Source organism: Plectropomus leopardus, chromosome 16 (genome assembly GCF_026936395.1).
Source record: "Plectropomus leopardus strain MGB_pleo_1.0 chromosome 16, ASM2693639v1, whole genome shotgun sequence".
NCBI lineage: Eukaryota > Metazoa > Chordata > Actinopteri > Perciformes > Serranidae > Plectropomus > Plectropomus leopardus.
In genome coordinates, this window is record NC_142191.1 from 28,529,286 (window position 1) to 28,542,844 (window position 13,559).

The 13,559-nt window shown below is 40.3% G+C and overlaps 1 protein-coding gene across 4 annotated transcripts in view; it reads right to left on the reverse strand.

Moving 5' to 3' along the window:
* The window catches only part of fynb (FYN proto-oncogene, Src family tyrosine kinase b), a 99,989-nt gene that overhangs the window by 34,270 nt on the left and 52,160 nt on the right, over positions 1-13,559 (reverse strand). For all 4 annotated transcript variants that reach the window (XM_088089063.1, XM_042503249.2, XM_042503250.2 and 1 more), the window contains 2 exons: positions 9,576-9,832; positions 391-487 (listed from right to left, as the gene is read on the reverse strand). In XM_088089063.1, coding sequence (XP_087945189.1) covers positions 391-487; positions 9,576-9,822 — 344 coding nt within the window. In that variant the 5' untranslated portion in view covers positions 9,823-9,832. The remainder of the gene's footprint in view (positions 1-390; positions 488-9,575; positions 9,833-13,559) is intronic.

Consider the following 13,559-nt stretch of genomic DNA (forward strand, 5'->3'; position numbering starts at 1 on the left):
CTTTGCGCCCTTTAATATTGTAACCGATAAACATTGCAGCCAGCTTTTTGTTTTTTTAATTGAATTTCACGCTTTTTTTTATATATATATATTAATTTGGCGTGAGTGTTTAGGGCTCCCTGGTTGGCTGTAACATTATTTTTATTATTTTATACTTCCATCATGTTAAGCAAATATTTTACGCTCTGTCTTGCTAGAGATTATGAAACATTTTAACATTTATTTTCTCACATACAGGCTGCCACTTTTGCCTCAGCTGAAATGCGACGCCCTGTCCTGTGTGCTCCCCTCCCAGCAGCACCGTGCTCTTTTTTTAAAGACAGTGATAAAATAGGAAACTTGCATTCCTCCCGAGTGCAGGCTGTCCGATAAGCAGCTGCGGCGACTTACGTGCTGTTGATAATCTGGAACCGCTCTCCTTTCCTGAAGCTGAGGTCGTCTTCTGTCCGCGCCTCGTAGTCATAAAGTGCCACAAAGAGGGTGACTCCTGCAGGAGGGGCAGAAACACAGAGTCAGCGTGCGGCAGATTAGCCAGAGAAAATGAAGCTCAGAATCACGTTTAACTTGATGACCCACAGGCAGCTGCAGGACACTGAGTAAATGAGGATCAATCTCACATTAGAATGCAAGTCAGTCATGTTGACTTTAATGGGAACTCATCAAATTTTACAGCTGATGATTCATGATTAAATCGACTGGACGCAGGCAACCATGGAAGGATTTCCCATGAATTAAACTCAAGTACTGTAAATTTCCACTGGTCATGTTTCTGATTTAGACACTTTTACATTAATTTTAACCACATTAGTGACAAGGTTTTAGGGATAGCAATGTCGGCTAATCCATCAATTTGATCCTGACTAAAATATCTCAACTACTGTCAAATTAATAATCATGACATTTTCATGGTCCCCACAGGATAAATCATAATATTGTTAGTGATCACCTGACTTGTGATCTGTGACAAGTTTTGTGGCAATCCTAAATAGAGAATCAATTCACTGCATCAAGCCTACTAAGTTTGACTAAAAACGACTGCAAAAAGACTGAGAATCATTACAGACGTCAGTGAGAGTCACGCTAGTCACGCATGCCTTATGCTCAGCCTTTTAATATGGTCGTTCAGAAAACACTTCAGTTAGCAGTCGCGTTTCAATCCAAATTTAGCACAAGTTTTCAGGAAATCTGGAAAAGAAAATGAAAATTTATGCAGCTTATCATCCACTAGTGTTTCTCAAAAATTGAAGTGGGTTCATCAGGATAAGCAGTAGCTGGTGCTAATTCTTTAGTCACGCTGGTTCCCTCATCAAAAAGCCTGTGGGATTTTTCCAATGGGATTCTAGATTATTGCAGATAATAAACTCTGAGGGAAAACAAAAATACAAAAACAACAGAAAACAAAACAAAACAAAAAGTTCATGAAAATTATACATTTGATTCAGCAAGATAATTTTCACAACTATACTCCACTGTCAGGACTTTTGAGGCCTAAAGGCAACTGTAAAAGGTAAAAAGCTAAAGTTAGGCTCGAAATTAACTGCACTTCTGGGTAAAGCCGCGTTTGCTGTGATGACACTTGAAGGCTTCAAAATTTATGAGTGGGGTATTTACTCATGTATTTTATGTTGTAGAACAAAACATGAAAAGTCTCTTAAGCTTGTGTTAACTTAATTTCAGCCGTCTAACCAATAAACCCATTAAAAAACCCATCAACTTTAAGACGAGGGAGTCGGGAGTGTTAACATGCTAACACATTTCTGGTTTTTAGGATTCATCCTGCACCCACTCTACAGCACTGCAGCAGAAGACACAACAAGAAGACGTAACTAAAGGAACGCAAGTGAAACCTCAAATGACGGAAACTACTGAATATATAAAAACAGAGCACACAGGACAATGGAAATAGAGAGTTTTGAACGACTAATATTACAGCTAAAATGTGCATAAAGACAGGTTCATTGAAACGCACCTACTGTCAGACAACACATCTTAGGAACAAGTTAATATAAGCGATAAACCCCTTTTGTCTTGTAATCATGTAACCTTTGCTCTCTGCTATTCTTTGCCTCTCCAGCTTTGCTGCGGTAGAAGTGGCTTCATAATGGCAGAATAATCTTTTGCAGAATCACATTTCTACTCACAAAGTACCTCAAGTCACCTTCTCTCCACTGACTCTTATCCCCTCCCCTCCACTAATCTGACTAATTTTGCCCTCATCACACACATAAAAAAAAGAATAGCAGCACTCATTTGAATATCTCCCAGCAGCACTTTCTCTCGCTGGAGTATTTTCTCAGCCTTACGCTCCTGCCTTTTTGCTTGCGTGTTGCAAACGTGATGAAGGAATTTAGGCTCATTATAGGATGTGTTAACAGATCGCAGCAGGAGTCTAACAACACAAGTGAGGTGGAGAAAAAAAATCAAACTGTTAACCCTTTAGAACCTGGATCGACATCAGTTTTGTTTACACCTTTCAGAAGCATTTAAACCAAAGAAAATGGGTTTGATTTCTTTTGCACACCTGGGAAAAAGGCAAGGACCAACTCGGCAAGAAAAAAAAAAGAAAAAAGTTAGAAGGTGACAACTTTACTCATATTTTGTTATAAATATGATATTATAATATAAATATATATATATATTTTTACACTTTTTTAGGGTAAAGTTTTTCCATTGCTTTTTTTAAAACTTAAACTCTTTTTTTGTGCTTATTTTCAGTATTGTTTTTTGGAACATTTTTTTTAAGTACCTGCTAGTTTTTAAGCCATTTCTTGTTCAGGTGCTCATTGCCTTCTTCCTGTATTTAAAAAAAAATCAAGCCAATTTCCTCTGATTTCAAAGTGTTGAACTACCCTTTTACGTGTCACAAACAGAAAAACATACCTTTAGTGAAGGAATAAATGAGTTGTGGGATCCTTAGAGCCACACTAAACCCACAAACTGCTTCACTGAATGGTCCAGTGACAGAAACTGGGGTTTTGGCTGCCTCAGTCCAGTTTGACTCCCATCACGCAGGCTAAAGCCTCTCTAGATAAAGACCAGTGACCTGAAAAGCCTTTTTAGTCATTCCAACATTATCTCACCGATGGCCACCTCTGCTGACAGACCAGACTGGGGGCATCCCAGCGGCTGAAACGGAGCTGAATGCGTTTGCAGAGAGGTACTAAAAAGTGATTTTACATAATATTCACATCCCAAATCCTCAGTTGAACTTAAGGTTTTTGCAAAAAGAATTTCCATAAAGCTGACATCCACAACTTCCCTCATGCTGTTGGCCTCTGTGGTGATAAGAGAAAATAATTTTCACACTACAGCGAGAGAGTTGTGGAAAGTTGTAATCTGTCAGTGCAAAACTAGCTAAGTGTGAAACTACAGTACTGGGGTTATGTAATCCAACTGACTGCACTAAATACAGTTCTGCTGACTGAGGCTTCAGTAAACAGAGGTGATGTTCAACCCATATGCTGGCTGTGTTTCCTTCAGACTAAATTAGGAATGTCATTTAGGATGGATATAACTTTACAGAAATCCCCTCTTAATGGCAGAGTACTGAGGATACTGGTGTCTCCTAAAACTACAGTACAGCAGCTTGTGTTTTACGGTACTATACTATACTATACTATACTATATACTATATATAGTACTTTTGCAGTATACGGACACCATAATAAAACACAGCATCTGTACACTGAAAAGGATACCAGGGTTTCTTAAGGACACTGTTTGGCTTTATGCTTGCTAGCAGCCCCCTGGAGGTGAGGAACCCTAACCCATGTCGATTATAATCCTCCAACCCTGCAGACAGATATGAAGCTAATGTTTTTGATATGTCTACCTACATTTTCAGGTTTTCTGGTCACAATTATAATTTAGGGCATTTTTATGCCATTTTTTTACAGACAGTGACAAATGACAAAAAATAATGGACCGGAATTCTACAAGGTTTCTGGCATTTTTGTAGTGGTAGTTGATGAGACGGGTGTACTACTAGGTAGATGAGTGGGTTACTAAAGAGGAAGAGGGTATAATCTTTAATATATGTCAATGGCCTTTTGGATAACAGGTGGCTATACTGTAAAGGGACAAAAAAAGAGGTCAGTATATCATTTATACCCCAATATACCCTCTACCACACTGGATTTGTTCTGAGTGCCCTCTTGTCATTTACTGAATTCATATTTCTTTTCATTTGTGATACATGAAAACTGAGTAAAAAAGACCCTGTTTAGACTTTGTTTTAAAATGTGTCTTGGGCAGTCAGATCACAATTTGACAGTGCTTAATACTAACTAACTAACTAACTAACTCAAAGTCACAGTCTGTTCACCCTGCTGCCATCTGGAAAAAGATACAGAAGTATCTGCTGCTGAACCACCAGACTACGGAGCAGCTTCTTTCCCCAGGCTTCCTCCTTTGTCGCCAAAAAGATGTAGAAGGATTTAGGATCAACTTCAATTTAATTTCTTCTTAAAGCACATTTAAGAAAAAATGACAATAAATCTACCTTATACCTTGTACTTGACAATGTGGTCTTTGCAGCGTTTGACGACATGTCCTAATATGTCCCCAACAAGGACTACATCAACGGTGCAGGACGTGATGGTTCTTTTGGTGGTGACAGTGCCCTAACGCTCAGTGACCGTCCATCGTTTTGACCTACAGAAGGAGACAAGTTCACTTCTGCTAACAGTGATATCTCAGGCCGTTTGATACTGCAGCTAATGTTACTATAGTAAGCAGCTACAAAGAGAATAATGTAATAAATGTGCGCGGGGACCTTTGACCCTCTAGCATGAATAGACAGTAACCGAGTCTGTGGTCACAAGTGGTCAGGTGTGAACTTTGATGTGTCTCCGCTGCCCACTTCTGCTTGGATCACCAAAATGCGTCTTAAAAAAAGTGTAAACTTTCTAAGCTATCAAGTCAACCCCCTTATACCACCATCCCTTAATCCTTTAGCTCCAAAAATGGAAAACGTCCTTAACTGCTACCACAGCACATATCAAAATGAGTGAATTCAGCTCTGAAAAACAATAATGTCATCTAGAAAACAAGCCCTGACTTTGTATCTCTAGAAAGAAGGTTGGCATTTTCCCATTGGTCTGAGTACAGTCTAAGTTTTCTGAAACAGAGGAATCAAACAATTCATCAAAGAACTAATCAAATTTGCCATCTGTGACACACGATAGCTTTCACAAACCATCTGTAGAGTGACAACAATAACAAACATTGATGGCAGCCACAAACCTAATAATAACACTACAAAAAGTTTAAAAGTCAGTTTTTTTTCATGGTTTTATATAATGTTCCTCAAAGACTATCAAGACACTGGGTCATCTCCCTTGTATAACAAATTTATAGACACTGTTAATAATAAACTACAGCATGGAGTGTAAGGATATAAATAAAAGTATCAGTATACGATGGTTTCCAACTGAAAAAAAGTGGTTTTGGGGTTTAGTCCCTCTTTCATCAGTAGATCAGGACCACAAAGACCCTTAGATGTGATTAAAGGTCTGGAAATAGCAAGCGAGCAGACCTTGAGTCAATATTATTTAGTCAAACTACGATATTAAAAAAACAGTTTATAACAGTTTATAGATCAAAACTACTTGTTTTGAAAGTCTGAACAATTGAAAGTGAGTGCGTGCAAAATGCAAATAAACTATCAACAGATTATCGGCCTGGCCGATTACTGGGGGCCATATTTGGCATATTTTAATGATCGCTGATAAAGTTAATGATTGAAAAAGTTTGCGTATTACAAACATGTAAAGAAAGTCTCTGCATGGAAGGAACTTTAACTTTTTTAACCTCAGGAAGCTACTTTTATTCATTCTTTTTTTTGAAAAAAAAAAAAAAAGTTGCTGGGAACTTGCTGTTTATGATATTACAGATTTCAGTTTTGATTGAACATTTGCTAAAGGCATTTAAACAAAGTTTTGTGTCGGAGTTTGTTATATTCCGAACTCCAAATTTCGACAGAAATATTTTCATTTTAACTGTTAAAGACATATGAGTTCTAAATATTGGTTATCGGCCTCATTAATAAGTTCTAATAACTGGTATCAGTATTGGCCCTCAAAAACCAATATCGGCCCCTAAAATAAACCCCCATTATCCCAGACAAATGTGTGTGCACAGATATCTAGGTAAACTTTCATTGTTTGTCTTGTTAGCACTTCATCTTTGAGTTTGTTTCCAACCTGTCCAACCCGATTGTGTGACTCGTGTTTCTTGCAAGATTAGACTTCATTTAAGTTATGTCGCTGAAAATCACGATCTCAACAATTAAATTAGTGAGAACAAAGTTATTTTCACAATTAGGAATGATGGCAATAATTCTGAAAAAATGCATAACTGGAAATATCCTTGAGACGGTTTGGATTTCTATCTGACTCACGAAGTTTGATTTGTCTTGTCTCATCAGCGAGCACATGAGCGCAGAAATAAGACACTCAAAGTGTTTTGCTGAGGTCTGAGGTGACTGCAGCTGTTAAGCTGTTTCATGCCTCTGAGTGTTTGACAAATGGAAGTTGAGTGGGCACTTCTTCAAAGTCCACTTAAACTCTCTTGATCACATTTTTTTAAAGTCATTTCACTTCAGATGCTCTCAGCAGACTGAGGCTTTCTGGGAAACAGTGCTGATATTAAGAGGGCATGTGAGGCTCTCGCTGATAGGACTGCAGATAGAGCGAACCTGCTGCTGTTCATGTGATAACAAACAGAGAGAGGCGAGAGCAGATTGTTCAAAAGACAGCGTCTGATTGAAACACTTTGGTTTTCTAACCGTCGCAACACAACAAGACCCTGAATGCATCACAGCTGCGGTTTGTGCTGCTCGAATGTTCCATTAGGTTAGCAGAGGTAGGCGTTAGGTATAAACTGGTTTATTGATTCATCTCAGAGTTGTCTGCTGGGATCCGACTCAATTAGTTACGTAAGGTCATGGGACTAGCTGTGAATTTCCATGTGGGGAAATGACATCAGCAAAAGATCAAATGATAATCAATACCAATCCTGATGCCAAATGCAATTTGGGCTCCTCTGCAGTGCGACTGAGGGGGGTGATTGTTGCAAACAAGCCAGGCAGCTGTGTTATAACAGAGGTTGGGAGGAGAGGCTTATGTCCAAATTTCCCCCACCAGGAGAAAATTAAAAAGCTAAACCCCTCTCTGCTCCTCTGCCACTGAGTGGATTTGGATTATACAGCGCAGAAAATAATCCACATTTTGAGGGAGAGGACTCCTGCTAAGTTGAGTGGAAATGCTGAGTTCCTCTGCAGAGCAGCCTGGGCTCAGTCAAACATAAAGGATATCCTGAGTAGGAATATTCCCTACATAAACAATGATCCCGGCGCACAAAGCACTGCGCTAATGCCAGCCGGACGTTCCCGACAGGGCCGGGCTGGGGTCGGCGGCTGAGCTGTAGAAAGGGCTGTGAGGTGAGGATTGTCAGGGTTTTGGGATGCCATAGGAAGTCTTTAACTGCACAAAGAATTCTTCAGAGTCTTTTACATACGGAGGTGTATGTGTGTGGGCGGCTGTGAGCGAGTCTATAATAGAGTTTTCAGAATACTGAAACTGTGTGGGAATTAAGTAAAAGAAATGACCTTCACACTCCTCACGTTTGCGGTTCTGATACTTTCCCTGTCTTGACAAAACAATAAAGACATCCTTTAAAGAGGAACACTTCAAATGAAGTATTTCCTCCTTTGGTGTTTCTTACAAAATACCATTTGTCTTTCCAAGTTTTGATTAGACGGTTTCAGACCGGAAGAGCTTTTTCTAAGTTCTAAGAACCCAACTTTTTACAGTTTACAGTTTTAGAGACTTTATAGCTCCCTTTCAGAGTAGTTAATCTCCCATCACAAGGGGAACTGTGAGTGAGGTACAGCAATTGCAAACACAAGAGCCAATGCAGCATTGGCAAATGCCACTTTTAAAAAATCGATTAGCTGTGTAAACCACAACACAAAATACAACGTAACGACAAACTGGAAGAGCCCAAAAGCAAACGGACTCACACTGAAGTCCATGCTTTACTGAGCATACATGTGACAGGGCTTGTATAATGCAATTTTAAACTATCAAAGCCAAAAATAAGAATCTTTGATAGTCACTGTAGTGTTACAACTGGCAGTGCGAATGCAAAGCCCTTGAAGGTATGTTGTCCTCAGGGGAGGTCTCAAGTGAGCAGTTCCTCTTAGATCTGTTTGATCTAGAACCGTTTGATGTAGAACCGTTTGATCCAGCAACACCTATTGACTCTTTTCAAACTTGCTCTTACAGAAATATTGACTGGACGAGGGGAGCAGCTGTTTGTGAGTGAATGCAAACTTTTAGACCCAGCAGAATGAATAGTTTTACTTTCAATGCACCTGAAGTTCTGCTCTGCCCCAAGTTAAATAACTGAATAACTGAATAGTATACATATATGTGCAGACATTGTGTTTGGACCTCTACATGTGATCAGTGGCAGAATTAATCATTGTTTTCCTCTTGACAGAGTGAAGATCCGAAATCCTGAGGTAGCATTACCTCGGCTGTTGGCTTGGGTTTTATGCCTCACCGCAGTGCTCAAAGTTCAATTAGTGTAAACTTTATTTGGTGTTGACCTTTCAGTCTGCAACTAATGAGATCACAGCTGTCCAAGAAAGAACATGAGAATGACCTGTGATAGATGAAAAGCCTTTTCTCTTTGTTTTAGAGTATCCAGAACCAACAACACCACCATCATATCTTTTTTAATCACAGGTGTAGATTTCAGGGAGGAGGCAGGGGGCACATCCCCCACATTTACACCATGAAATGAATCAGTCGCAGCCACAAACCCGTGAAGAACAATCAGTTACTGAAGGGTATATGTATTCCAATAGCCCTCCTTTTGAAAGGTCCAGCTCCAAAAATATAAAGTCAATATGTGGTGGCAGATGATGTAATTGTGGCAGGCCACCACAAATAAAAGTGGGGACCCTGGAATACAAGAAATTAAGTCTTTGATGCTCAAAATTTTCTGGCAGAGGATGCCCAAACTCACAATTTAATATGCATCACCTCCAACATTAAAACGAGACCTACACCCTTGTTCCTGATATTAGCAGGAAGACGACAGCATGGAATAGCAGTAAACAGAGACTGTCCTCCCAAGTGACAAAAGCCATCTAGCAGTGTTACTACCCATGACTCTTTTCCATCAGGAGAAATGAAGGAAAATCGTGTAATGTTTTTACAAAGTCTGTGTAGTGACAAAGTTGGGGAGGGCATATGGGTCTACCAAATGTTAGACTTTATCATTAAAACAAGGGCAGGGTGATTGCACAAATATATCAGCTGTTGGCAGAGTACATTGGCAGTTGGTTTTCCAGGGTGATTTCCTGCCACATACACACCTGGGCGAACATATAACACACCAGTGACTTTAACCTAGCTGTTATTGCTCTAACCACGACCACAAATCTATCACACAAGAGGCCACAATTTTTCCCCTGAGCTTTACATTTGATATTTGAGCAGAAAGTGTAAACAGGAATCAAATTTACTTCAGATCATGACTGTTCCTAACTATGTTTAACATACCTGTCCCACCACGAGTCCTCAAGGTTCCAGTGTGAGAGGAAGTGCTGACCCCTCCGAAAACGGTCATTCCCTGTCCGACGGGGGCGTGGAAGTTGTTGTAGTTGGGGATGGCAGTAACCCCGAAGCTGGGGTAGTGCTGTGGCGTGGGGTCGGCCCCATAGCGGTAGCCCGCTCCCTGGGAGATGCTGGTGTCTCTGTCGTCTGTGAGTTTGGTTGCTTCCTTATCCTTGCATTGCACACAGCCCATTATCTATAATCTGTGGAAACAAGACAGAGAAAAGACATCGGGTTGGTTAAGATGAAACAGGTTGACTTGAGTGAATAATCAAAGAAGAGATATGGTTAGAAAAATCTAAATGCAACCTTCATGTTAAATTTTGTTATAATTAATGTAAGAATTCTTGAGTTATGGCCAAAAAACATACTTTTGTGAGGTCACAGTGACCTTTGACTTTCAACCACCAAATTGTAATCAGTTCATCCTTGCATCTAAGTGGATGTTTGTGCCAAATTTGAGAAAATCCCTTTAATTTAAGGCCATTTTTTAGATATGGCGTTCAAAGGTGAGGCAGATGCAAGGCCACATTGACCTTTAACCACCAAAATCTTATCAGTTCATGGTTAAGATCAAGTGGATGTTTTTGTCAAAATACAGGGAAATTCCCCCAAGGTGTTAATGCTAATGTTAAATACTGTGTTAATGAGCAATGGAAGGATTGGTGGAAAACTTGAAAACATACTGCCTTCTGACACTACTATTGATGGCGCAGAGGCGTAAGTACCTTTTTTCTTTATCTCATTTCACCTTTGCTAATTTTTTTAGCCTTTATTCTATTGAGCTCAACTTGGGACGTGCTACTTGATTTCGTTGTATATACCTGTACAACAACAATGAATGTATTGGGATTCTGATAAACAGAATAACTGTACGGCTTAGATAAAATCCTCTATGAATTTAAGGGTGTGTACAGACCCATTTGGATCATAACTCTTGATTGACCGTGACAGTCAAGGATTACATGTGATAATGGGCAGAAGAAATAAAAAAAAATAAGGGCAAAAAATAACAAGAAAAACAGGCACTGAATTCATCTAAGGAGCTGGACTGGTGGATCAATAATGTGAAACATGCAGTCTGGCTGCGCTCTGCCTCACACCACACCAACCTAAACTGAATTCATCACTGTTCAAGGCTCTCCCCTCTCACTGCTTTCTCTACAGATGACATCCTTCCACTGATTAGCACTCTGGACCAGGAGGCAGGGACCTTTTGTTTATAGCCTGACACACAGCTTGGTCTCCAGATGACTCACACAAACAGTGTGTCTCTTTTTTTTTGGTCAGGAGGAATAACGGCTTCTATAACACTGATGTCAGGGAGGCTGCTGGTCGGAGAGAGGGGGAGACGTGGAGGCACGGCGCTGTGCTGTCAACATCACGCTGTTGATCTTAATGGAAAGTGGTGGGAGGACAAGAGTGTCGGCGGCGAAGAATCAAAGTCAGCCTGAGCGGACTGAAGTGAGACTCTTTACCTCGCTTCCACATGTTGAATGCCATCAAAGCATTCAACTCTACTTTTTACAGGCGACCTATAAATCAGCCTCTTCATATGACAAGTTACTGCATTGCACGGTATGCTGAAAATTCTGACTCTCTACATTAAGAGCTGGAATTCCTATTGCTATATTTCGCTGAGACAGAAGAATGTTTTAACCCTGTGAAACCTGGAGTGACATCACTTTTCATGTGCTGCTTTCAGATGCCTTTCACAAGTATTTAAACCTTTAAATCCAAAGCAAATTGGTACGATTTCTTTCAAAAACATGGGTAAAAAAGGCAATAAGACACTTGGTAAGAAATGTTCCACAAACTGCATGAAATTAGTAGATTTAGAAAATAATTACAGTTGAAAATTAGCCAGCTGGCTAACGCTGGCATATTTACAGAAATGTCGATTAATGTGTGCTGTCCTTATAAATAAAATAAATGAAATTAAAACACATACATGTTTCAAATTATGTTACAAAATTTTAATTTTAATCACTTTTCAAGGTCATTTTCCCTTTAAAATAATATTTTTCCCATGGTTTAAAAAAAAAAGCCAATTTGCTCAGGTTTTAAAGGGTTAATGTACACGTGTGCTTGTGGGGAGTAATGTAGATACAGCTCCACCAGACTCTGAAAACATCTTGAAATACTTTATTTATGAGTAAGCTGGGATGGTCTTAGCCTCAGCAAAATTAGATGTTGAGATCTGAAAAATGACATGAGCCACACCACAGCAGGGCTCAAGATTACCCCCGGACAATTTTGTGTTCTCCCAGAAGAATTAATGCCATCTAATTGTTTCTCCGCAAAACAAGGATGAAAATACCAATGTCGACATAGTATATCAGCACAGAGACAACGGGTGATAAATCCCGGCTCTCCTTGGAAGACAAAGTGCCGTTCTGGCCTTCAGCTCCAGTCTGTCCTCAAATGTGTCACTTGAGAATATATTTCACTCCCTCCTCTCTCTTTTCTCTCTATCTTCTGGCTCAGTCGCCTCATGCGACTGCAGGGAGAAGCAGGAAATGTATTCACTTGTAACACACTGTGAGGACACAGAGAAGAATAATGAAGGAGTGTGGGTTTCCCTCTCCTAGCAGCAGCAATAAACAAGTAAAGGATCAAAGAAAGGAACCTCGTTTTTCTACCAATTGACAGAGTCACTGACAAACAATAAGCACTCTGAATTGAGATAATCGCACTGCAATCTAAAGATGAGCTGCCGCAGACAAGAGGCTGCAAGAGATTAAAGACGGAAAGTAACCAAACAGAAACACAATGACAATGATCCACAGCTGCTTACGTGTCCACCATGGCCTTTTGTCTAGTGCCAATATCTAGTGATGTCACCAGAACCGATACTTCAGTACCGAGTTGGTACCTACAATGCGATGGTGCTTGTTTTCCTGCAGTAGTGAAGGGACCAATACTAACACAGGGATTAAAGTTCTCTGTCACTATGACGGATATCTGTCATTTGGAGTTCATATATTGAGGCGGCTGTGGGTCAGAGGTAGAGTGGTTCGTCCACCAATCAGAAGGGCAGCGGTTTGATCCCCGGCTCCTCCTGGCAACATGTCGAAGTGTCCTTTGGGCGAGATACTGAACCCCAAATTGCTCCCAATGCCGCTTTATCTGAGTGTGAGTGCATGTGAATGATTACTGAGTAGCAGGGGGCACGTTGTACGGTAGCCTCGGTCACCAGTGTGTGAATGTGTGTGTGACTGGGTAAATGTGACATGTAGTGTAAAAGCGCTTCAAGTGGTCAATACAACTAGAAAAGCGCTATACAAGTACAGTCCATTTACCACATATGCTATTAATGAGATTTGTGTAGAATAAAGTAGAAATGTGAGAGCAAGGGGAGCACAATGGGACAGGTGGACAGTGTGCATGTGTGAGACACAAACCACTGTGGACTATCTAAACTATAGTTTGGATTAGACTTGCTTTAATCACCATCATCTGAGGCTTTTATTACGACGATGTTGTCCCTGCTCGAGACGAGGCCTGCGTGCAGCATTTGTTTACTTTGGAACAGTGCGCCTCCTTCAATTCTTTTATGCATGTGATTTGGAACGCTCTCCTACTTCTGTGCGTGTCGTGTTAGAAAAATTGCGAGCAGCAGTGCTTTGTAGACACAGTAAGAAAGGGGCGGTCAGTGTATTAATGCTGGGGAGCGGTGCAAAGCCACTTCCCTACACTTTGTCTCACCGATCCTTTCCATGATATTGTCAGACACTTATAATGACAATCTGAGCTCATCAGTGCCAAAAACAAACACTTAAGAACAGCTGCTTCTATCCAAGACATCTCATGGCAAACATGTCTTTACCCTTATATTCTTGTTGAGGTCCAGTGCAGCTTTTAGTGTCAAAATTAAAACATTAACATAATTATCAAGGGCTACCCTTATGTAGGCTCAGGTCTTTGTTG